Consider the following 23,216-nt stretch of genomic DNA (forward strand, 5'->3'; position numbering starts at 1 on the left):
AGTGAGTGCTTTTGACCTATTCAATGAGTGTGGCCAAAAAGTAAACAGTTAACCATTCGCTTTTTTTTTTTCTTTGCTTCTGCTTCTCTTGCAATGAGTGCGGCCAATGTAAACAGGCTGCGGTGGGTGGGCTCGCGGTGAGCTATGTAAACGCAACGATGATGCATTGGCACTCGACGTGTGGCCAACGCATCGACCGAACCCAGCTGATGCATAGCCTGAGCCATTGGCAGCGTTTTTAATTGCATATTAATCTAATTGGCACGCGTTCCTAGGAAAGACCAGCCAGCTGCGATTTCCAATTGGGTCAGCTTTTATTTTGTTGTTGGCTTCTTTTTTTTTTTGGATTGGAATGGAATTTACTGGAGGTTTTTTTGTGTTTACCAGTATTGAAATTGTAAATATTTATAACATAATTTGGTTGATTTTTTAGTAATTGAGATTTGGGGCAGTTGGATAAGAAAAATTTGATTCGATTGGGCTCAACTTTGAGGTAAAAATTTAGAGTATTATGAATGAAACAGCAGCTGAGTATCTTCTAGTCGAGCATGCCCAACTGGAGCACCATGATTTTTCAAAACTACATAAATTCTACACAAATTAATCGCATAAAGCTGAACTAAATAGAATGGGCGTCCTCTGAGTCCTTCAGAAACTGATTTATTTATTGCATATACATACATATATGTATATATGTATATATCCTTGGTCAGTTTATTTCTAAATACTCATCAAAGCACATGCCGGAATGTCACTGCTATAAATGGCTTTATCAATAATGCAAGCGAACAATATTTATCGATTCGAAATTAGTTGAAAATGTCGTTAAGCGTTAAGTTGGTGGCTGAGAGCGATTTGAGCCACTTAATGAATTCAATCAGAGCACAATTTGTGAGCAACCTGAGCAACCCGGCTGCACTGTTGCAAGTGGGGCGCAAGTGGGCGGGTGGGCTTCGATTGGCTAAAAGGGCGGTGCAGCCGCTGCGGCCGCCAGTGGCTAAATATTGATTTTTGATGCTTTGGCATGCGTGTCACGTAGCCCACGTCGTCGTCGTCGTCGTCGTCGTCGTCGTCTCTAAGCTGGCCAGCCAATAGGCGTGTGTACCTGCCTTTGATATCCTGGCATTTTCAAACATTTTCCGCTTCACACCCTTGCGACGCGGCGTCGGTTTCCATGCCGGCTAACCAAGCAGTCAGCCAGGCAGTCAGCCAGTCAGCCGGCCGGCCGGTCGGCCTTGTTGCTTGACTGTTTAACTGTTCTCTGTTGCTGTTCTCTGTTGTCTGTTGTCTGTCGTTTGTCTTTTGTCGTCTGCATAAGCACCACAATTTCGTTATCAGTCACGCTTCGTTGTCATTGTTGCAACACCAAATACACATACACACACACACACACACAGAGCCCGTTTCTCCGTCTGTCTTCTATTGCTCTGCCTCTTTAAGCTGTGATATTTTCTGCTTTACTTTATATATTTTTCGCTTAAATTGTTTTACGTTCCAAAGTTTGCTAAGGCGCTTTCCCAGCTGGGCTTAGCATGTAAAGCCTATTAGGGTCTACAGACTGAGCCCAGCAGCAGCAGCAGCAGCAGCAGGCGGAGGCAGCAGGAAGCAGGAAGCGGCAGCTACAAGAGCTTAAAAAATTATGCTTATTCCTTCTACTTCTTATGAACAAATTTATAAAAGTTTATTATTTGGTGTTAGTGGATGTTGCTTTATACAAACGAGTGAATTTCCCTGTACACCTTAAATATGTATAATTATGTAATATGTAATAATATATAGGTATATACGTATAAATATGTTTAAAGATCGAAGGATATAGACCAAGGAAACTTCGCTGTCAACTATTTACTTAAACTAAATGGCTTTATGAAGTCCAATATCATGAAGATTCAATGTCAATCTATTGTCAAGGTCTATAGAATTAATATCCTCCACAGAAATGTGAGCTTTATTCCTCAAAGTCCCTCGCATAAAAAGTTCATATTGTAAGATCTTCATATTCTAAGAGCTTCTACCTATAATCTAATCTAATCTAATCTAATCATATCCTATATTGCGCAACTTCAAGTCTCACAATATATATAAATCATATCATTGTTTAATATATATTATATGGTATATTTTCCTTAATCCCATATTACTTCCAAGTATTTGGCACTGTAATCGATTTCCAGATAGTTTTCTAGCCAAATATTTCACTTGGGTTTTGCATTTTTGCATTTGCATTTTCCTTAAGCAACTGTACCTGAGGGTTTGTTTCTCTCACACGACACTCGCTCAACCCCCAAAACGGCTCGACTGACATCCGTGCCCCCCACACCAGAGCTACCTCCCCCCCATCGTTAAGGTAATGCGTTGCCCGTTGGATGCTGTGCCTTATCAAAATTTTACTATTGCAGTTTTTCGACACGAACTGTTTCGGTTAGCAGGGTGTGAAAATGCGCCTGGATTGGACTGGTCTGGGGTCTGGCCACTTCGAGGGGTTGTTGGCAGCCATTTAGAAGAAGGCTAGAAGAATGAAAATCTTGTTTGCTGCTGCAGGTGCAGGCACATTTTCTTGGGCAATTTCCGCTTTGCTAACTGCGCAAACTGAAAGGAAATTGATGGAAAAAAGGAAAAGCGTTAAACATTTGCTTTAAGCCGACATTTTATGTTGCTGCTGCTGCTGCTGCTGCTGCCCACGCAGCATCCTGCTGGCAAATGTCAGAATTTGGCACTGGGCACGGGCGCTCGCTAATTTCAAGACACACGGCAATAAATTCTGCAACGAAGATACCGTTAACGTGCGCGCCAGCCTGTCAGCCTGGCAGGCTGCCTGCCAGTGTGGGCGTAGATGTAACTGTAACAGTATCTGCCACAATAGATGCTGTCGTCTATATTTAGTTACGGCCACGTTTGCCGGCCGCCAAATGTGGGCGAAAGACTCAGACGGTAGCAAAATGTTTTTTGTTTGTGTTTTGGCCCACGCAAAAATGCAAAACGCCGATGGTTTTCCGAGGGAATCCCACACACACACACACACACGAACACACACACATGCATGCGTAGAGTCAAATATACCTAACCATAGCCATGTATGTATGTATATCTGTACATATATGTTTGTATTTAGGTTTCAATGAGCTTTAAAGCATAAATGCGGCCTTAGCTATGAAGCTTTCTGTGCTATCGATATTGTTTGTAGATTGTATATATCGATATGCATAAAATATCTGGTTTATGCAAATTTTAGTTAAAAATATTTTAAATTTTTTAATCTAAATTTGCAGCTAAAAATTGAATTTTTAATAAAGTTCTAGCAAAACATATCGATAACACAAACCAGCACAGCAATCGATAGTGGTTAAGCAGAGCTTTCGTGTGCTTTGCCAAAGCAAAGCAAGTGTGCGTGCGAGCAGGAGAGAGCGAGGGACTGAGAGAGAGCGTAATCGAAGGAGAGTGAGGGGGAGAGAAGATGTGCACATTGTGCTGAAAAGTATGCTACGTTTAAGTGTGTGCAGCCATTGTGTTTGTGTGTGTGTGTGCATGTGCATGTATGTGTGCGTTTATTATTGTTGACACAAACGACCCTTAAATGTCGTTTGTTGCAGTTACTACGACATGTGGCAACAGCAACAACAACAACAACAACAACTGTAGCATGCAATTTGCCACTTGTCCAAGCTGCCAACAAGTGCAAAAATGTTTTCATTATTGTTTTTGTTTTGGTTATTTGCGCTCTACACTGTGCTAATTCATTGGCTGAGAGCAGAGTGGCATGCCTAGATCAGGCTAAATATATGTATATATATATTTATGTGTGTGCGTGTATGCTTATGCATGTGTACATGTTGCTTATGTATATGCATATAGAGCTATTTCTAGAAAGGTATATCTTTGCAGCTCCTAACACCATTTCCTGATTGAAAATCAACCCAAAGCAATGAAAGTGAAGTTGATAGACAAGCAGATACCCATTGCTATATAACAGGTCGATGAAAATATATGTATAGATAAATTTTTGAATATATACATTTCGTTTGACTTTAGCATTTCATATTTAAAGAGACTGTAAATAATTTATAAAGTCGAACCTATAGCCTCTTAGAGCCTACTCAGAAGCATATAATTATATTTTCTATATACGTATATTAAAGACCGACTATAAGCATGTAAATAGTTCTGAAATTATATATATGTATGTATATCTATGCATACGCATATATAATATATAGTTAATTATTTGCATTAAAACTGAAATACTATAAAAAAAAAACTAGCTTAAAATAGATTAGAAAATCCTGTCGATTAAAGCTAATATAATCTCGCAGTTTTTTTGTATAGAGAGGCTTTAAATACTAAAACTGTACAAAATTTCTATATATATTAATATATTTAAATCCATATATATTATATACGTCTATATGCGTATACCCGATTCGGAAGTGAACCAATATAGTTGGGCAGCAAAGGAAGCTAGAAATAGCGCAGGCGCTCTTCCACGCACTGGAGGCCACAGCTGGAGCTGGTTGTGGAGCTTGAAGCTCGAAGCTCGCTGCTGCTGTTGTTGTTGTTGTTGTTTTGGCCTGTTACGCTGTGGCCGATTTTGTTTTTGTTTTTCGGCTTGTGTGCTTAATTTGTGTTTTTTTTGTTTATTTTTTTTTTTTTGGCAATCCAATGCGAATTGCCCTGCTAAAATAACAACAAATTCGCGCAGGATTTTCATGTGCGCGCCACACGCTCAGCTTCCATTGTGTGCGTGAGTATGCGTGAGTGTGCGTGAGTGTGCGTGAGTGTGCGTGTGCGTGCGGCTGGAATGCGTAGAGCAAGCAAAAATAAAAGAAAAAAAAAAAAAAAAACAACTAAAAACTAAATTAAATCGACACGCAGCAGCAGCAGCAGCGCCAATCAACCAGCTCGCTCAGCTAGCTGCAAAAAAAAAAAAAAAGCGCACCAAAACACGCAGTTCAAGTTGAAATTGTATTAAAATTTAGAAAATTGAAATTGATGCAAAACAAAAGTAAATAAATGCGAGAGCCAACGCGACGGTGGGCGTCGAGTTTGTCGTGCGAGCGCCTAAAAGCATGCTAAATGTAAAGCGAAAAGGAAGCAGAAGAAGAAGCAGCAGCAGCAGCAGCTTAACAAACATTAACAACAACAATAACAAGTGCTCAAAGGCGTTTCCCCAGCTGTAGCTGTAGCTGTGTGTGTGTGTGCGTGGCTTAACAACTTTTGCAGTGCTGCGTATCAATTTGATTTATATTTCGTAAATAATAATTCACTACGATTTCAATGCAATCTATTTAAAAAGAGAGAGATATATATATATAGTATATAGTATATATTACGTATATATGCCAGCTGCAAAGCTGCGCAGCTTGCAGAACTTTCAGCTGCTGCTGCTGCTGCATCAAGTTCACAATTGAGCTAATAAAATGCAGTGCGCGGCAGCCGTTTGTATTTGTGGTAAGTGTCTCAGCTAATTCCGCAAATGTGCTCAATTTGATAATAAAAGTCTTAGGCGTGTGTGTGTGTGTGTGTGGCCACTAACAGGTGTTTGTATGCAAGCGCATATATCCACGCGAGTCAAATGGAATGACCAAATCAAACAGATTCTCTTATTTAGTTAGTTTTATTTGATTTATTTATTCATTGGCTGTCAATTTGAATCATGACTGAATACAATTTCAAACAAGTTAAGATGGAATATATTAAAAATGATCGTAGATCAATGTAGATATGCATATGCATATAAGGAAAACTCATCCTACGAAACCTGGTTCCCTATGCCTTACATAGTTGCTTAGCTTTACCAAGTTGCAATGTCACTTTTGATTACAAACTTGCCCAAAATCAAGGTCAAAAACTGTGAAATGGCATTTTGTGTATGTGTGTCGCTGTCGCTGCGTATGTGTGCGTGTGTGTGTGTGTGGAGATTTTGCAGATGTCAAATGTTCAAACTGTGTGCACATCAATTGCAATTATGCTTAGGCAGCACATCAAATATCAAAGTTCAACAGAGAAAGAACAAGAGAGAGCGAGGCAGAACGAGAGCGAGCGAGAGTGAGAGCGAGAGCGAGTCAGTTAAACTGATAAATCACAAGGAAGTTGCTAAATGTTAAATGTCATTTGTTGCGAGCCAATGCGTCCCATATTCATATGCCATAGCCGCAAACATAGTTTGTTTTTGTTTCTCAGTGGATATGTGGGGCCAGTGAAAAGTTTATCCCGGCATACACACACACACACATACGTGCATATAGACAATTGTATGTATGTAGGCGCGTGTCTGTGGCAGCGGCGTGTAGGCGTAATTAAAACGCACACAGGCGCAGAGCGGCACACACATAGAGACACCTACGCAACACCTGTGCAACATACAGTAAACATACGTAAATGCCGGCCGCAAAGGTCAAAGTGCGTGCGGCACATTCAATTGTCTCTGCTGCTGCTCAAGTACATACATACACACATACACACATACACACATACATACATATACATGTGCATGTGCATGTGCATACATCTATAGTGAACGACTATTTTGCAAATACGAACGCATATACATACATACATACATGCATATCTATCCAACGTTAACGCTGCTCCATCTCGGTTTTTGGCAGGCCGATGCCAGTTTGGGCATGCATGAGCGCGAATACATTCAGGAGTCGCTCAGCTATGTACTGCGCATCCAGGAGGTGCAGGAACGCATCAAATTCGAGTTTGTCGAAATACTATTGGCATTCATATCTGGCTGGCTGGTATTCTATCACACCGCTCACGAGCAGGCCGAGGACCATCGCGACTATCTGCAGGATCTGAGGCACAAAGTCCAAAAGGTAAGTGCTAATTCGCCTAATCATATTAATTAACCCGCTCAGTTTATATTATCTCGCATTTTCATTGGCAGACTCGCGAAAATTTTGAGGAAGCTCGCGAAAAGGTCACCGAGCTAAAGACCAAGTACATGGAAAAGCGTACGGTAAATATCATTAAATATATATAGTATATATAGTTAAATAGTAAATATATATATACATTTTGCATTGCAGAAGTCGGAGGAGATATTCACCAAACGCGGCTATTTGTTTTTGATGGAAAAGAGTAAGTTTTTCCCGTGAAAATCGAAAAAAAAAACCGAAATAAGAAATTCCTTTTGCAATGAGGCAGCATGTTAACAAAACCAAATATTATATATGGTATATATGTATATACCAGCGAAATCATAAATCATGTACGATATAGAGAGTAACTGCATCTCATGGCTATGGCTACAGTTTAATCAGTCTAATCTTAGCTAGATAGTTTTTCCCATATGGTTCATTTGTATAAATGAAACTTAGTTTTTTGAAGGTTACACTCAAGCTATTGGGGTAAAGTCAATCATAACTAACTATACTAGTATAACACGGATCTAATACTCCAAATTAACAGCAGACTTATAGCTTAACAAAGTGATCTTACAGCAGAAAGTGATTCTACAAGAAATCTTACGATCTTACATTAAGCTTGGCATATTTAGCAAATATTGGATCATAATCTACGTAAATAACAATTAACTTTATATAAAGCATGAAGACAAAGAGATATCAGTACCTATGCCTAGGCAGATCCTAACTAACAGATGGAGTATGTCATATATACACTACATGCATACATTTTCTAATGAATAAAGGAGTTTAAGTTAACATCCTCAGAGCTTAACATGCTCATAGCTCATAGTACCTAGAGAGTTTGGCTCTTCTTATATGGAACTAATTGTCGACTTTTAACTAGGATTACATCTTAACTACATTCACTTAAATTTGACAAGTAGTTCCGTAATAGATCAGTCAAAGCTCAGTCAAATGTTTGCTGAGGGCTATCACATCGCTTGCAATACACTCAATGTACAGGGTAACTAGCCGTGTGTCATCTGTAATGTTGAATGTTAAATGTTGTCTCTTGCCTGTTGCTTAGCCTGAAGTCTAACGATAAATGTTTTGCTTTCTCATTCGTCAACCACTCACAAATCAACAATTTATCGTCTTATCTGAAAACTGTTGTCTACTTCTCCTTCTTCTTTTCATTCTTCTTCTTCTTCTTGTCATTTTGCACTAACTTGTTGTGAAACATTTTATATGGGTCTACTCTCTTATTGTGTGTATTTTTGAATTTTATTTATTTTCTATCCAATCAAAAACACCACAAAATTCTAATCCGTGTGCTTTTGGTATCAACTGCAACTTCGACTCTGCAACCCAACAACAACAACAAAAACAAATACAAATACAAATACAAATACAACAAACTAAATACAAACAAAAACTATAAACAAAACCACCCAACCAATACCCACTCAACCACAACCACAACTACCACCACCAACACCACCACCACCAACACTGATCTCGACTGCCTGTCAACCGCAATTTGCAAACTGCAAACGATTCTTAGGTTCCCTTCTGAAAATCTCACTTTTAGAGCCTTTCAAAGCAACATGGACGAAATACTATTGCACATTCAAGAAGCAGAAGCGCGAATTCACAATGCTCCAGTTCAATCAGATGAACCACAGCTTTACGCGTCCCGAGGCGCGTGAGGACGAGAAGCTGACCCTGTTCTCGTGCCAGCGTCGGGCGTCGGAGTTTGAGAAGCGTTTCTGCTTCGATCTAACATTCAAGGAGAGGCCGGGCATTGTCTACACATTTCAGGCGCTGAGCGAGAAGGATCATCGCTCCTGGCTGAGCGCCATGGACGGCACGGAGCCGGTATGTAGCCAATGCACATATAACCCAACCACGTGCTCATCCATAAATAATCGAATTGACTGTCTCTCTCTCTCTCTCTCTCTCTCTCTCGCAGACGTATCTGGTGCCCGGTAAAATGAAAGCCACTGAGGCCTATCAATTGGATGAGACCGGCTTCATGTTTGTACGCCGATGTATACAAATTCTGGAGGGCCGCGGTCTGGAGGACGAGGGCATTTATCGGAAGAGCGGCGTGGGCACCAAAATCAACAAGCTGCTCGCGCTCGGCATGGAGCGCAAGGACAACGAGGATGTCTTCACCGATGACAAGTATCGTGATCTCATGGAGAGCAACACCATTGCCAGCGCCCTCAAGATGTATCTGCGCAATCTGAACGAGCCCCTCATGACCTATCACTATCACAGCGGCTTCATCGAGGCAGCCAGTAAGAGATCAAATATAACTCACTCTCCCTCTCTCTCTTTCACTCACTCTTTCCCTCTCCTTTTGCAGAGAAAGAGAGCCTCAATCAGCGCGTCAACGAGGTTCACAAACTGGTCTACAAGCTGCCGCAGCCAAACTTTGAAATGCTGGACATGGTCATCAGGCATTTAACAGAGTGAGTAGCTGAAGAAGAATACATCTCAAATGAACATCATCATCATCATCATCATCATCATTCTCATTTATCCTCAGAGTCTCGCGCAAATACGAGAAGAACAAAATGTCTGTATTCAACTTGGGCGTTGTCTTTGGGCCAACTCTGCTGCGTCCGCTGGAGGAGACGGTCGCCGCCATTTTGGACATCAAGTTCAACAATATTGTCATCAACATACTCATCGAGAACTATGAGCGCATCTTCAAGAACGATCCGAGCACTGGCGTAGCCACAGCTGTCAATGCCGCTGTCTCAGCAGCCAATCTGCATCCGAGCAGCAGCAGTCCGCCGACGAGAATGCCGCGTGCCTCACAGGTGGGCAAGGCTGCATCGACAGGTGGCGGCGGTGGCGGCGGCGGCGGTGGGAGTGTGGGACGTAGCTCGCTGTATTCGCCAGAACAGAAGGTGTACCGAGTGCTGGCCAAATCCAATTATCAAGATCCCACAATGTCGTCCAGCTTGCAGAATATTCCAAATGGCATGATCTACGCCCATGGGCCGGCCAGTGCGAGCAACAGCACACCGCCCGGCGGTGTCACCAGCAGCAGCAGCAACACAAATGGCGGCGCCGGCGGCGGCGGAGGCGTTGGCTCTTCGCTGACGGTGGTGTCGGCGCATGCGACGAACGGTGCACGGCCCGCCCAAATGGGCAGCATGAAGAACCTGCACGCCATGACGCAAAACGAGCTCGGCGGTCGTCGCAGCGGCTCCTCGAGCACGGATGCAGCGGCCGCCGTCTATGGCATACTGGGCGGCGGCGGTGGCCCCAGCACAAACGGTGGGGCAGCGCTGCAGGCGCATCATGCGACGCCGGCCACGGCCAGCAGCAATCTGCGGCATGCCGACTATCTAATGGCCACGGCCACACCGGTGGCCCAGTCGGCGTCCAGCAGTCACATCTATACGAACGCCAGCAGCAATCGTCTCAGCCTAAACGATGTCTCCCCGCCCACGGCCACAATGCGCAAGGAGCGCCACCTGCAGACCTCTGGCAGCAGCAGCGCCGTCATTGGCAGCGGGCCACAGCAGCATCCGCCGGTGCAGCGCAGTCACTTTGCCTACAGCCAGGCGAAGCACTATTCACCGGTGGCAGCCGCCTCCACATCCAGCTCCAATGAGAGCGTCTGCGACTCGCTCTCCTCGAACAATGGCCTGATTGGTGTCGGCGTCGGCGGCAGTGGAGGCGCTGCCCTCATTACTGGCGGCGGTGGCGGCGGCGGCGGCGGCAGCAGCGCCAATGTGACGCGTTTGCTGAACGCACGCAGCTCGATCGATTATCCGCCAATCACATCGCAGACATCGTCGCTGTCCACACTGCTGGGCAGCACCTGTGATGACATTGTTACGGCCACCGCGGCGCCATCCATGATCGGGGGCAGCGGCATGGGCAGCCTCACCGGCGCCGGCAACGGTAGCGGCTCGACCAACGAGAGCGCCGACTATGCGCCAACCAAAATGCATCGCAATCGTGACATCAACCAAATCAAGCGGGATCTATCCGCGGGCACAGCGTAAGCTCATCCAATATCATCAATCATAGTCGATATCTTAATATTTGTATACCGTTGCAGACGCGTGCGTACTCTGTATGCCTGCATGGGCGAGAGCGAGGGCGAGCTATCCTTTGAGCCAAATCAGATTATAACAAATGGTAAGTTCCAGATCTCAGAGCAGATCAGATCGGAATCCTCGACTACAGTTTGAATCACTTGCAGTGCGATTCTCCCATGAGCCTGGCTGGCTGCAAGGCACGCTGAATGGCAAGACGGGTCTTATACCGGAGAACTATGTGGAGCATCTGAAGCCATACCACTAGAGTTTTGCATTCTGGAGCATTCTGACCCTCCTCCTCCTCCTCCAGCCCGCTCCAGCCCGCTCCAGCTGCCTCGTTCCAGAACTGCGTCTAGCCTAGTGTAGTGTAAGCCACATTAGCCCAAGTCTCTGTCATATTAGAGCGCCAACCAAAATCGCAACTGTAAAATTGTATAAAAACTGAGAGGGAGATAGATAGAAAGAGAGAGAGAGAGAGAAATGGAGCGAGTGAGCGAGCGTGAGAGGGGAAATGCCACAGTGCGACGCAAATATAACTAATGCTTAAATGGTTATAGATATACGTGTATGTATATGCATATATATGTATATCTATATACAAAAATATGTATGTATATATGCTTACTGTAATGTTTAATCTTAACTGTAGTCCCTAAGCCTTATGTGAAGTGTTAAGTCTAAGCCATAAAAGCCACCAGTTTACTTTAGTAATTTACTGCAACCAATACCAACAACAACAAACAAATAACAACAACAACAACAACAAATAGAACTCGTTACGAACTATTCATAGAGAAGCGTCAAGTTGCGAGAAAATCATGTAATTTTTTTTTTTAACAAGCTGAAATTGTATAGAGATGAAAAATTCAAATGAAAATGGAAAACTTTGTTAAAGTTGAAGTTGGCGAACGAGACGCACAGAAAGCGAAAAGAAAATCATAAAATTAATCAATACACAACTATAATAACCATATAACATTTATAGGCATACATCTATCATATAAATATATATGTATATATGTGTATACACACATATATGTATATATAAATACATTTGAAAAGTAAAAAAAATAAGAAAAGAAAAGAAAAAACCCCCCAAGTAACGGCAAAAGTTAATTAATTTATTGTTGTACGCTTGTATTTGTTGCTTAATTATAAACAAACTTTTTTTTATTTGTTTACCTTTTAATGTATATAATCTAATTATTAATGGAAAGCAAGATATTCATATATATAAATATATATATATATATAATTGTAACATTTTGCACGTATGGAGAAGACGCGCAAAGAGCAGAAATTCAATATTTCAACAAGAAGAGTATAACAAAGGAATATATATATATATGTATGTATATATTTATATATATATATATATATTTAACAAAAGCCCACATTTTGTAAAGAACAACAACATTTACACGTGAATGTAAATCAAAAGCATATGCATTTACAAATTTTGTAAACAATAAAACAACTAAATATGATCGAGAAGATATTGAAATTCAATTGGTTTATGAAGCAGCAGGCGCTGCATAAATGCAATACGATAAGATCCTTGACTTTGATAGCATTATATGTGTATGTACTTATATATCTGTATTTCGTAGATCAGTACTCATAGAGTCGTCCATTTACTTGCTGTCGATGCAGACAGATAGACAGATAGACAGATAGACAGAGACAGCCAACCGCCCAATACATTCCACATGCTTACCGTCTAATACAGCCCAACCACAACAATATTATATACAGTGTACTACTAATACAACTAATACTACTACTAACTACTACTACTACTACTACTACTAACTAATACAACTACTACTATATTATTGCATATGGAACGTTGCCAATGCAAGGGAATTAAACTATCTAAAAGTAAACTTCAAACTAACCATATCAAATGCACAACGACATTTATCGCGCGACTGCAAATCAATTAATGATCGCATTATAGAAAACCCACCAAAAAACAAAAAAAAAAAAAAAACAAAACAAGAAAACAAAATGCAATGTACATTAAATAACAAAAATATAACCCAAGCATTCCACACACAAAAACAGATCGCACACCTAAATGATACCATCTACATGTTTATTTCGATAAAATATTTTTGTTAACATGTTGCCAAAAATAATTAAACAACTTGCAAAACAAATTAATAATATAATAAAAGCATATTTATAAAACATAATGTAACACAAATCCAATTGTTTCTTGTGTATATGGGAGCTCCACACTTACTTACATATGTATGTATGTATATACACACGCTGAACCGCTCAGACCTAATTTGTTTGGCTGCGGGAGCGGGAGAGGGTGTTCAATAAACTGTTGGGGCTGCGTTGGCTGACAAAAGCTGACCGTCGTCGTGCGTATAAAACATTTTGTAGCAATCAGCCATTGGCCGCATAGGTCTCCAACGGAAAGTAGCGAGGGAAAACTGGTTACAGTGCTTAGATGCCTAATCCTAATTATTTGTGTATGTGTCCAAGCTATTGGAAACAAAAGTTTGTTTTGGCTCATAATCAATTAACATGGTAAGTAATCGTTCTGTAAATTCCTTAACGGAATATGGCTATAGCTTTAGTACAAAGTGTTTGGTAAGGTAGCCGCCACATCATACACATACTGTTGGCTTTCGTTATTTCGGAATTTGAGAGCTCTTAAAATACTGTCGACTCCCGTTATTGAAAACCTGCGGTATTTCGAGCCTCTCATTAATCCAAAGTTATTACGAGTCCCCTAAAGAATCTCTTTAATATTCCAAACATTCGTTAGTTCGTAATATTCCCTCGAAATCCGAAATAACGAGAGTCAACGAATTATCGAATGTTTGAAATATTAAACAGATTCTGTTGGGGATTCTTGATAGCTTTGAATCAATGAGGGGTTCGAAATATATGAAACTTCAGTTACTGCGAACCTGCTGAACATGATTAGCACATTCGTTGGTCTTTCAGACAGCTGTTAGCGCTCTTTTTACCGCCATCTCTTGAGTACAGCTGTCAATATGTGGTGTAGTGCTGCCACACTTTGAAAATAATTCTATTAATTTTAATGGTCTCCAAATAAAATGTATTGACGAAATAGTGCCATTATGTGCTATATTGTTTTAATGACACTATTTTGTGTGTAAAATGTTAAATACTGCGCTTGGCGCCAAAAAAACAGATTCAGCGCGCACTTTACAAATTTGTGTGGCAACGCCAGGGCTTCCCGCCTTTTTATTTTAGGAAAATCTACACACAATCATTAAATACGTCGTAGAGGGGTGCCCTCATGATAGTCAAACATCACCAACACCATCGCAACCAATAGCAAAAACATAAAACGCATTAAGCAATAATAAATCGTCTTTCGATCGAATATTCAGCAAACTCAATGCGCCCGTTGCGCTGCAAAAAAGTGAAAAGTATCGTCGACGTTTTCGTCTTTGTTGTTGTTGTTGTTGCTGCTGTCGCGCGCTCATTTCCAAGTTGATTCCGCGGCCGCACCCGCTGCTGCTGCTGCCGTCAGCAGCAACGTTATATTTCTAGACCAGAAAAAGAAGCAGAATTAGTGAACAAGTGGCATTTACAGTTGCGTTTAAGCTAAACATAACGACGACGACAACAACAATGAGCAACGATGTGCATGAGCAAGAGGTCGGCGCCGAGGTTGTGACCAGCGCTGGCGCCACTATGGATGACTACTTCGAACCAATGCGCCAAAAGTTCGAGAGTCTCTGCCGTGATCTAAATATGGATATCAAAACCGAATCCGAGGCTTTCAAAATGCTCAAAGAAGTGCTCAAGCACTACTCCTTAGAGGTGCGTACGTAATGGTCACTGGTCTGAAATCCATACAAAAACACAGATATCCACATGTCGCACAAAACAGATACATATACACACATGCACACAGCCACCCGCACAGTTCACTCGCACTCACACACACATGCGCACGTATTTATGTACCTACATTGTTTTGCATTGCAGGGGGAGATCTTGCATTGGTTCTGCTGTGCTCTATTCGTGGCCTGCCGTCAATCGACCACGCCCACTGTGGGTGGCCAAAATGCAGTCGTAATGGGGAATTGTGTGCCATTGAACAATTTGCTGCGTTGCTGTCAAATGAGGTGCGTAGTTTAATACATATTTGTATGTATGCATATGTATGTAGTTATGTTGTTATCATAATTAACCAGTGGCCCACTTTTGCTCTCCCTCTCTATCTCTCTCTCACACTCACTCTCTATATATATACATATACACACACACTTGCAGCATCTACGAGTTCAAGAAGAAGATCAAACTGTGGTGCGACATGGCAAATATGCCCCATACCTTTGCACAGCAAATGGAGGAGCTGGAGCGCAAATTTAGCATCACATTCACGATCTACAAGAAGTACAGAGATATCTTTGATCAAGTCTTTCTATGTCCGCCCAACGAAAAGAATCACTCGAAGAACAGGTATGAACGCATACGTGCTCTTTGTTCGATTTAAAGTAATTGCATTTGCTCAACAACATGTCAACAGCAAATGCTCCTATATCAAGCTGGACGATATCTGCTGGCGTCTGTTTCTGTGCGCCAAGAATCAGAAGCCAACAACGACCCTTGATCTGGTCACATCGTACAATCTAATGATGTGCTGCATTGATCTCATCTACGCCAATGTGCTGGCCGAGAAACGCACTGATCTCATCAATCCGAAATTTGAGGGCTTGCCAGCCAATTGGAACTCGCCGGACTTTGACGAGACCCAAGCCCGAAATCATTGTATACTTGCCTACTTTTGCGAGATGTTCGACGAAGCCAAAGATATGAAGGCGACCGTCTTTAGGAACATTATGGACAGCTTTTTTCAGACGAATGTAATGCAGTCAACACACTGTCATTTTGACAACTTGTCATTTTGTAACTGTCAAATAATCTCTAATGAATCCACAGACCGTCGTGGGTAATAAGGAGACGCTGCTCGGCTTGATATCGAATAAAAACTTTGAGCGAAACTTTAAGTCTCTGAATATCAGCTATGAGCAGTATGTTTTAAGTGTTGGCGAATTCGACGAACGCATACTTGGCGCCTATCAGCACGACGCTAGCGAGCACAACAATCTTAACGAACAGGCGCTGCGTCAGCCCGTGACGCCGTTGACACGCAAACAGGACCTGCCCGCCCAGCCCGTCATGTCCGAGCAGAAATTCGAGCCGGTGGCCAATGCCACAAACAATGTGAAGAAGCTGAGCGCCACAGTCAGTCACATAACCGAGCCCACCGACTTTGTCAAGTAGGTTACTCAAAGCAGTTCCAATCCCAGCATCTCATTCATTTAAATATATAACATGATTTCTATAGAAGACAGGCTGGCGAAGCGGCTATTGCTAAGATGCTGCAAACAATTGGGGAAATTGAAGAGCAGTTTGTGGTCAAATTTCCGATGCGTAACGAGGCTAGAAATCGATTTCGTATGGCCAAATCACTTTGCTTCTACCTGATCGATCATATACTCCGTGACGAGATTAAGACTAAGCCACAAATCGTGCACAAGATCTCATTGGACATCTTCATTAGGACGCTGATGGCCTGCTGCACAGAGCTCGTGCTCGAGGCCTACACCACGGAGCTGAAGTTCCCCTGGATTCTGGATTGTTTCAGTATTAACGCCTTCCAATTTCATAAGATCATCGAAATTGTTGTACGCCATGGCAGTAATGGCACACGGGAGGGCTGCCTTACGCGCAGCTTGGTCAAACATCTTAATTCCATCGAGGAGACATGCCTGGAGCGGTTAGCATGGAAGCGCAACTCCCCATTTTGGGAGATAATAGACCACGCGCCCAAACCGCTGCCCACCTGGCATGAGGTGACCGCTGACAAGGCAGCTGGCCAACTACAGATATTTCTGCGCAAAATCTTTTTGCTTGGTTGGCTACGCATCGGAAAACTTTGCTCGGAGCTAAACCTCGGCGAGAAGAAATCTGAGATCTGGACAATATTTGATCATTCGATCACAAACAAAACAGATCTAATGAAAGATCGCCATCTCGACCAAATAATCATGTGTGCAATATATATTTATATAAGAGTAAGTAATCATAGTTCACATCACCATCAATCAGATCTATTTAGGAGATTTCTCTTTTGTAACGTCTCTCTTCGCTTTCATGGTGGCTCTTATTTTTATCTGATTGTTCTTGTCGACGTCGTCGATTTCAGGTAACGAACATGGAGGGACCCAAATTTAGTGACATTATGAAGGCGTATCGGAACCAGCCGCAGGCGGTAAATAGTGTCTATCGTGAAGTGCTCATCAAAGTCAATGAGAACGGCGAATATGAGCAGAAGGATATTATTCACTTTTACAACTTTACGTATGTGCCGGAGATGAAAAACTTCTGCACCAATTATCTTGCTAAGAATGGTGATGTATGTTGACTATATGCCTCCCGTCCTATCGGATCATGTGAATCTCAATTGGAATCTTTGGCTTTCAGAAAAATGTAAATCTCCTGATGTCGCCACACCCCACTGAGCGGCCAATGGTGCCCAGGAAGCTAATACACAACCACTCGCTTTACGTTAAACAAATGTCCAAGAATGAGATGCAGCAGTCGCCGGATCAGCTTGTCTACGTGATTAGGTCAAGTCCGTCCAAGGTAAGCAAACTGTCGCAACCATCGAAATGCATCGCTATCATCGAATCTCTTGCAGAAACTGGACTATATGAACAAAATTGTGCTTGGTTCTGGAAAGCGAGTGTTGGATTTTGATGACAACGCCGTAAATCCAATTGACACGAAACGACGTAGGATGGAGCAGCAGGCGATTCTCGATGATCGCAAGGCCGAACGGAAAAAGACAACGAGACAACAAGACGAGTAAAAACAGCTGGAACACAGGAGGAGCTGTGAGCCTTGGTCACAAGGGTATAGAATTTGTGGGGGTCACGGGGATAACGGGGCGAGGGGCGGGAGAGGGGAGTGAATTCATTCTGAAATGCTTGAGCTGTTGACTTCGCCGACAGCGAGGGCTGACTAATTATGAAATTCACGTTGGAGGCATCTGCAATGTTATATTTAATGACAGCAAGAACGGTTATCATTTTACTTATTGTTTAATTTAATACGTGTGCATCCTTTTAATAGTTTTTATTGCGAGTCATTCATATACATATACCTATATATATATATATATATATACATATATATACATATACATATACATATATCTATGCCTCTTCTAGATATATGTTTGTATACAGTATATACACAACACACACATTGATCGGTTTATAATGTGTGTGTGTATGCTAAGCCCTACAATCGGTAAGCGAAGTAATATAATATAATATTGAATCTAGCAAAAACTTAACAAATAACTGTCATCAACATCGACGCGCCAACTTTTGCTGTTGTTGTCACACGAAATTAACAACAACAATCGCACTAGATTGATTATACTTTAAATCAACAACTAGAACAAGTAGAATAGAATTTTTTTTGTCAAAAATCATGTATACACATATATGCGTTAAATAAAAACTCTTACAAAAAAATAATTGAAACAGAGCTGAAGCTAAGCCATCCTCCATTTGCAGCTGTACTTGGACTCATTCAAAAAGAATGACATTCAAATCTCGAATTGCTCGCATTAAGTTTATTGGTGAAAAAATGATTTGTTATTTGGGTTACGTAAAAAAGGGATTCCATTAGTAATACGATTAACTGGTAATTGAGTTAGTTCTCCACGCGCAGGGCATTGCTGATGAATGTGAGGGCGCTTCGCTGGTCCGCAGTGAGGGCGGCGGCAGCTAGGCGCTTCTGTAGCAGGGAACTGCAGGTGAAGAGTGGCGTCGCCTGCTCGGGCACAATGCGATAGGCGACACGCCGCCAGGTGCTGCTGACCACGTCCAGATGCGACTCGAGCGCATCGCGGCAGGGCGCTAAGTCGTCGGCGCGCGCTCGTTCGATCATGTGGGCCATGGCCAGGCAGAGCTGCTGCTGCAGTCCATCGCGATGGTTGTACTCCTCGAAGGAGTCTAGGGCATTGGATCGTTCGATGGCCGCCAATAGCGAGCGCCACATTGTGGCATAGTGCACGCCCATGTCCGCCCTATGCTCGATCTGTAGCAGCACGGCGGTGGCATTGATGCGCACCTTGAAGTTCGCGTGCTGCACAATCAGCTGGCTGAGCGCCGCGAACAGCGTGTCCGCCAATTTGGCGCTGGTCGAGAATATTGCACGATTGCGCACCAGGTTGCCAATGGCATAGCAGGCATTCCACTTGACTTTGGCGCTGCCCGCCGCGCGCGCACAATCCAACAGCTTGGCCATGCCCCGCTGCATGAGCGCGTGCTCCTCGCCGGACAGCAGCCGCAGCAGATTGCCCATGGCACGCACCCCATTGGCGCGGACCTTGTCGTGGTCGCCACAGGCGAGAATGGCCGCTTCGATTAGGCGCCCGAGCAGTGCCTGCGAGATGCGCTCCTTCTCACGGGGCTCCTCCGGTCGCTCGGGCTGCACTAGCGCATCGCTTATGTTGCCCAGCGCCCAGGCGGCTTTGATCCGCACAGCCAGCTGAGCGTCGCCTATAAGTTGCAGCGCTAGCTCTGCTGCATGTTCCACAAACACCAAATCATCGCGCATCGTCGGATGCAACACGTAAACAGCGAGCGCCCGCACGGCCGCTGCTCGCACCAGGCTATCCGCCGCATCGTCGCTGCTGCAGCCCAAGAGGAAGGCCAGCAGGCCTGTGCGCTGTGCCTGGGGCAGGCGCTCGAAGCTGTAGCCGCCCATGTTTGAGAGTGCATCGCATAAGGAACACCGCAGCGTAGCCGTCTCGGCATTGGAGTAGGCATCGTAGATCGTAGGTAGCATGCGTAGCCAGAAGCTCAAGTGCTGCTGCTGTTGCTCCGGTCTGGACTCTGTCTGCTCTAAGGCAAGGCGCGCCATTTGGAACCCAATGGCGTCCAAGGCTCTTGCTCCATAGAGACGCACATCCCATGAGCTGTCCTGCAGGGCATTGCACAGCACATCGGCCAGGCGCGCCAGATGCTCGCGCAGCAGGCCAAAGTGAGTGGTCATGGCCAGCAGCACCTGCAGACACTCGACGCGCAGCGGCGACGCGCTCATCGGACAGTCCAGATAGCGCAGCACGAGGCGCAGCAGCCACGAGTTGCGTGGAATGCGAATCCGAGGCAAGACAATGGAAGTTTGCTCAGCTGCTGCTGCTTTTGCTGCCATAGGTGAGCCCTGCTCCTCTTCCTCCCCGTGCTCCGCCTCTATCTCCTCTTTCGCCTCCTCTTCATCCTCAAGCTCCTCTGCATCGGAGTCGTAAAGTAATTCAAATTGTTGCACCTGCTCCTGGTAGGCATTGTGGCGCGGCGATGCGTGCAACATGTTGACAGCGCGACGTTCCTTCAGCGGCAGACCCACAGCGCAGGCCATTTCCTGGGTCAGTCGTGGCGTGGCCACCAGCATTTCCATGACCAGCAGTGCAGACACCTTGACGCTGGTGTCCGCATGCCGCGTCAATATTTTGACATGTGGCACAAACTCATAGACGATGCCCATTTGTAGTTGCTCGAACGGAGTCGCCTGCACCAGGACCGCCAGGCACTTGAGGCACTGCGTCAGCACCGGCGGCACATATTCACGCTCCAGTATGCCAGCTAGCTGGCGATACGCCTCCATGACGCTGTTAGCCAGACTCATCGCAAACGGTGTGTAGTTGCTGGGCGCCAGGGCGCAGCTAGCCTGGCTGAGATAAGGCTTGGAGCCGTACAGCAGCTGTGCAGCCAGCTGCAGAGCCAGGGCACGGCAGCGTACGTTGCCATCACTGGCGCCAATGTGCAGCAGATTATCTCCATTATCGCGACCGGCGGCTGCGCCGCCATCGCCGCCGCCGCCACTCGGGAAGAGCACATGCCAGTAGCCGTAGAGGGTGCGGCGAGGCAGCTGCTTGGTGACGGCGCCCATCAGCTGCAGCGCTGCAATGCGCAGTTTCACCTGGCGTTGGCGCTGCTGTTTCTGGCCTGCCACCTGTGGCCCGGCGCCGTCTGAACTGGGCGTGCAACCGCCCTCGGAGTCACCGCTCGGCGTACGACCGCCATACTCATTGTTGCCCTGCAACAGCAGCTTCATCCGGTCTCCGGGTCCCGGAACGTTGCTGGGGCTTTCTTGGAGGTTGTTATTGTTATTGCAATTGCCATTCCGTTGCTTAGTCAGCGAACGCATCTTACGCGACTTGACTCGCCTGCCGGCAGCAGCTGTATTCTGATTGCTAGCAGTCGAGTCGACGTCCCCATCGTCATGCCCATAGACGGCCGATTGCTGGGCCGGATGCACCCGATGTGGCAATTGATATGCCGTCTTCGCCATCTCACCACCATCCGCCCTGCATCGCACATTGGCCAGGGCGAGGCCTAACAATTCCGGCGCATACTGTATGGCATAGTCCGCATGGTGGCTGGCTATCTTCTGAAGCAGCTGCAGTGAGTGGGCCAGCAACATCGTTAGCTCCTCCTGAGTGTCACCAGCTGCTGCTATCTCTGCCAAGCGTCCATCGTAGTGCATCTGCAGCAGTGAATTTGCCAGCTGGCTGCTTAGCTGTAGCTCCTTAGTCTGCTGTTCGGCATTTGGCGTGCAGAATATGCTGAACAGCTTGTCTTGGCAGAGCACCAATAGCAACGCCGCCTCCACGCTGCGCGGGTATGGAATGGCAACGAAGCGTGGGAAATACTTGAGAGCGGCGGTCACTGACAGTGATTCCACGAGCGGGAGCAGGCAGCGCACCGCATCCACTGTGCATTGCTGCTCGACTCGCTGCAGAAGCCACTCCAGAATCGGTGTCGTCTCACCGAGCTGCTGTTTTCGGCTCACGAGCAGCTCGTTCAGCCAGGCCAGCCATGCGTCCAGGTTAACTGAGTCATTGCCCCGCCCACTAGCCGCCAGCGCCTCCTCTGTCAACAGATGTGCAAGCTGCGCCGCCGTGCTCGCGCCATATGGCCCTGCGGGCGTCTGGCTCTCGGTGTTGCGCAGGAACTGCAGTTGACGCTGATAGATGCATGCATCCGCCGCTGAGGAGCATCGCGCCCGATTATTTATTGTTTGTAAGAGCGCGTCATAGGCTTTCCTCTCCTTGTCCATTAAATAGAACTGTTCATATGCTTTGAGATATGGCAACAGCATATCGATGTATCGATATAACGAGCGAATTTTTAATTTTTTGTTGAGCTCCGGTACGGCATCAACTCAATATATTTTCTTATAAGACTCAAATATCACCCCAAGGCCCCTTTGATACAAAAACTACTTTTATAATACATCCTTAAACGCATGTTTTATTGTAAAATATTTGCCAAGTCATGCTTTTATCATGTTTCCCCTGTGCAATGCAAGCATAAACAGCTCACATATGTCCAAACTGTCCGTTTTTCGATTTCGCTATCGATAGTAACTAGGCGCAGTGGCGATAGTAGATATGCGATAATATTGGTGATAATAGTTTTTGCCATTTTACAGCACTGCAGGAGCATTTGGCGCGCGTCGGGCTTTTTAAATTGTTTTCGAATAATTCATCATAGAGAAAATAATTATTTTTATATTCAAATACATTTTAATAGGGTAACGTAAAATACAAATACCCATATTCCAAATAGATAAATGCCCATTAAAACAATAATATACATTGTTGATTGACCTTTCATACCAGGAATATATTTATTGTATAGATTCATAGATATATCTAGTATGTGTATAGGTAGTATATATATATAATATTTAAGTAATTTTATAAATGTATAATTATTCATTTCATGCCTTTATAATATATAAATTCTGCTCAGCAATAATTCATTGTATAATCCACGCCAAGCATCCAAAAACAATTGTGTATACAAGTTAAGTGCGTTAACCACGAACCAATGAATTCGTTTTGCACCCCATAGCAATCATACACCGCCAATAGACAGCACCAATGCGGTCTGCATAAGTATTCCCTGAGCAATTATCTACTTAGTAACATAACACGCTGAACAACAGACTGGCTAACACCTTCCCTCAAACATTGGCTCGCGTTAAGCTTTTGTTCATTCTATGCTAATTATATTTGTAATATATATTATATTATTATCATACATATGTCTTAATATAACTGTGTGTGTATATGTTCATTTAGGCGGGCTTCCAGTATTTTGAAAGGCGTTGAATTAAATCGTCAAAGTTCAAGTTCAAGTTCTACTATTGGAGTTTGTACACTTTGTTAGTCTTAAAGCACACATTGTCAGATGTGAGCTAGTTA

General features: G+C 44.1%; 3 protein-coding genes across 4 annotated transcripts in view; 2 read left to right on the forward strand and 1 right to left on the reverse strand.

Annotated features, from left to right (window-relative positions):
* Positions 1–12,933, forward strand: part of Graf (GTPase regulator associated with FAK) — a 63,939-nt gene extending 51,006 nt beyond the window's left edge. The window contains exons 5-13 of one of the 2 annotated variants that reach the window (XM_018107761.3): positions 6,606–6,821; positions 6,893–6,964; positions 7,035–7,086; positions 8,419–8,732; positions 8,827–9,157; positions 9,226–9,331; positions 9,409–10,881; positions 10,942–11,021; positions 11,086–12,933. In XM_018107761.3, coding sequence (XP_017963250.2) covers positions 6,606–6,821; positions 6,893–6,964; positions 7,035–7,086; positions 8,419–8,732; positions 8,827–9,157; positions 9,226–9,331; positions 9,409–10,881; positions 10,942–11,021; positions 11,086–11,186 — 2,745 coding nt within the window. In that variant the 3' untranslated portion in view covers positions 11,187–12,933. The remainder of the gene's footprint in view (positions 1–6,605; positions 6,822–6,892; positions 6,965–7,034; positions 7,087–8,418; positions 8,733–8,826; positions 9,158–9,225; positions 9,332–9,408; positions 10,882–10,941; positions 11,022–11,085) is intronic. The other variant, XM_018107762.3, reaches the window with a different exon arrangement.
* A 1,204-nt stretch (positions 12,934–14,137) lies between these two features.
* Rbf (Retinoblastoma-family protein) lies at positions 14,138–18,474 on the forward strand. Its single transcript, XM_018107767.3, has 9 exons — positions 14,138–14,737; positions 14,906–15,045; positions 15,194–15,382; positions 15,450–15,786; positions 15,863–16,203; positions 16,272–17,001; positions 17,133–17,342; positions 17,411–17,572; positions 17,628–18,474. The coding sequence occupies exons 1-9, from the start codon at positions 14,546–14,548 to the stop codon at positions 17,796–17,798; spliced, it is 2,472 nt and encodes an 823-aa protein (XP_017963256.1). The 5' UTR covers positions 14,138–14,545; the 3' UTR covers positions 17,799–18,474.
* Positions 18,475–18,550: 76 nt separating this feature from the next.
* On the reverse strand, positions 18,551–22,177 carry LOC108655936 (HEAT repeat-containing protein 6). Its single transcript, XM_018107760.2, has one exon. It carries the CDS (start codon positions 22,103–22,105, stop codon positions 18,653–18,655), a length of 3,453 nt encoding a protein of 1,150 aa, XP_017963249.1. The 5' UTR covers positions 22,106–22,177; the 3' UTR covers positions 18,551–18,652.
* Between the last annotated feature and the right edge of the window lie 1,039 nt (positions 22,178–23,216).

The sequence above is a fragment of the Drosophila navojoa genome, chromosome X (assembly GCF_054131105.1).
Source record: "Drosophila navojoa isolate 15081-1374.11 chromosome X, UAZ_NAV_1.0, whole genome shotgun sequence".
In the NCBI taxonomy this organism is placed as follows: domain Eukaryota; kingdom Metazoa; phylum Arthropoda; class Insecta; order Diptera; family Drosophilidae; genus Drosophila; species Drosophila navojoa.

Bases quoted from the DNA above. Each gene is read 5' to 3' on its own strand.
- Rbf (XM_018107767.3), top strand. From the start codon at position 14,546: ATGAGCAACGATGTGCATGAGCAAGAGGTCGGCGCCGAGGTTGTGACC. The intron at 15,046-15,193 runs GTGCGTAGTTTA...ACACACTTGCAG, and splicing joins CTGCGTTGCTGTCAAATGAG to CATCTACGAGTTCAAGAAGA. The intron at 17,002-17,132 runs GTAAGTAATCAT...CGTCGATTTCAG, and splicing joins CAATATATATTTATATAAGA to GTAACGAACATGGAGGGACC.
- LOC108655936 (XM_018107760.2), bottom strand. From the start codon at position 22,105: ATGCTGTTGCCATATCTCAAAGCATATGAACAGTTCTATTTAATGGAC.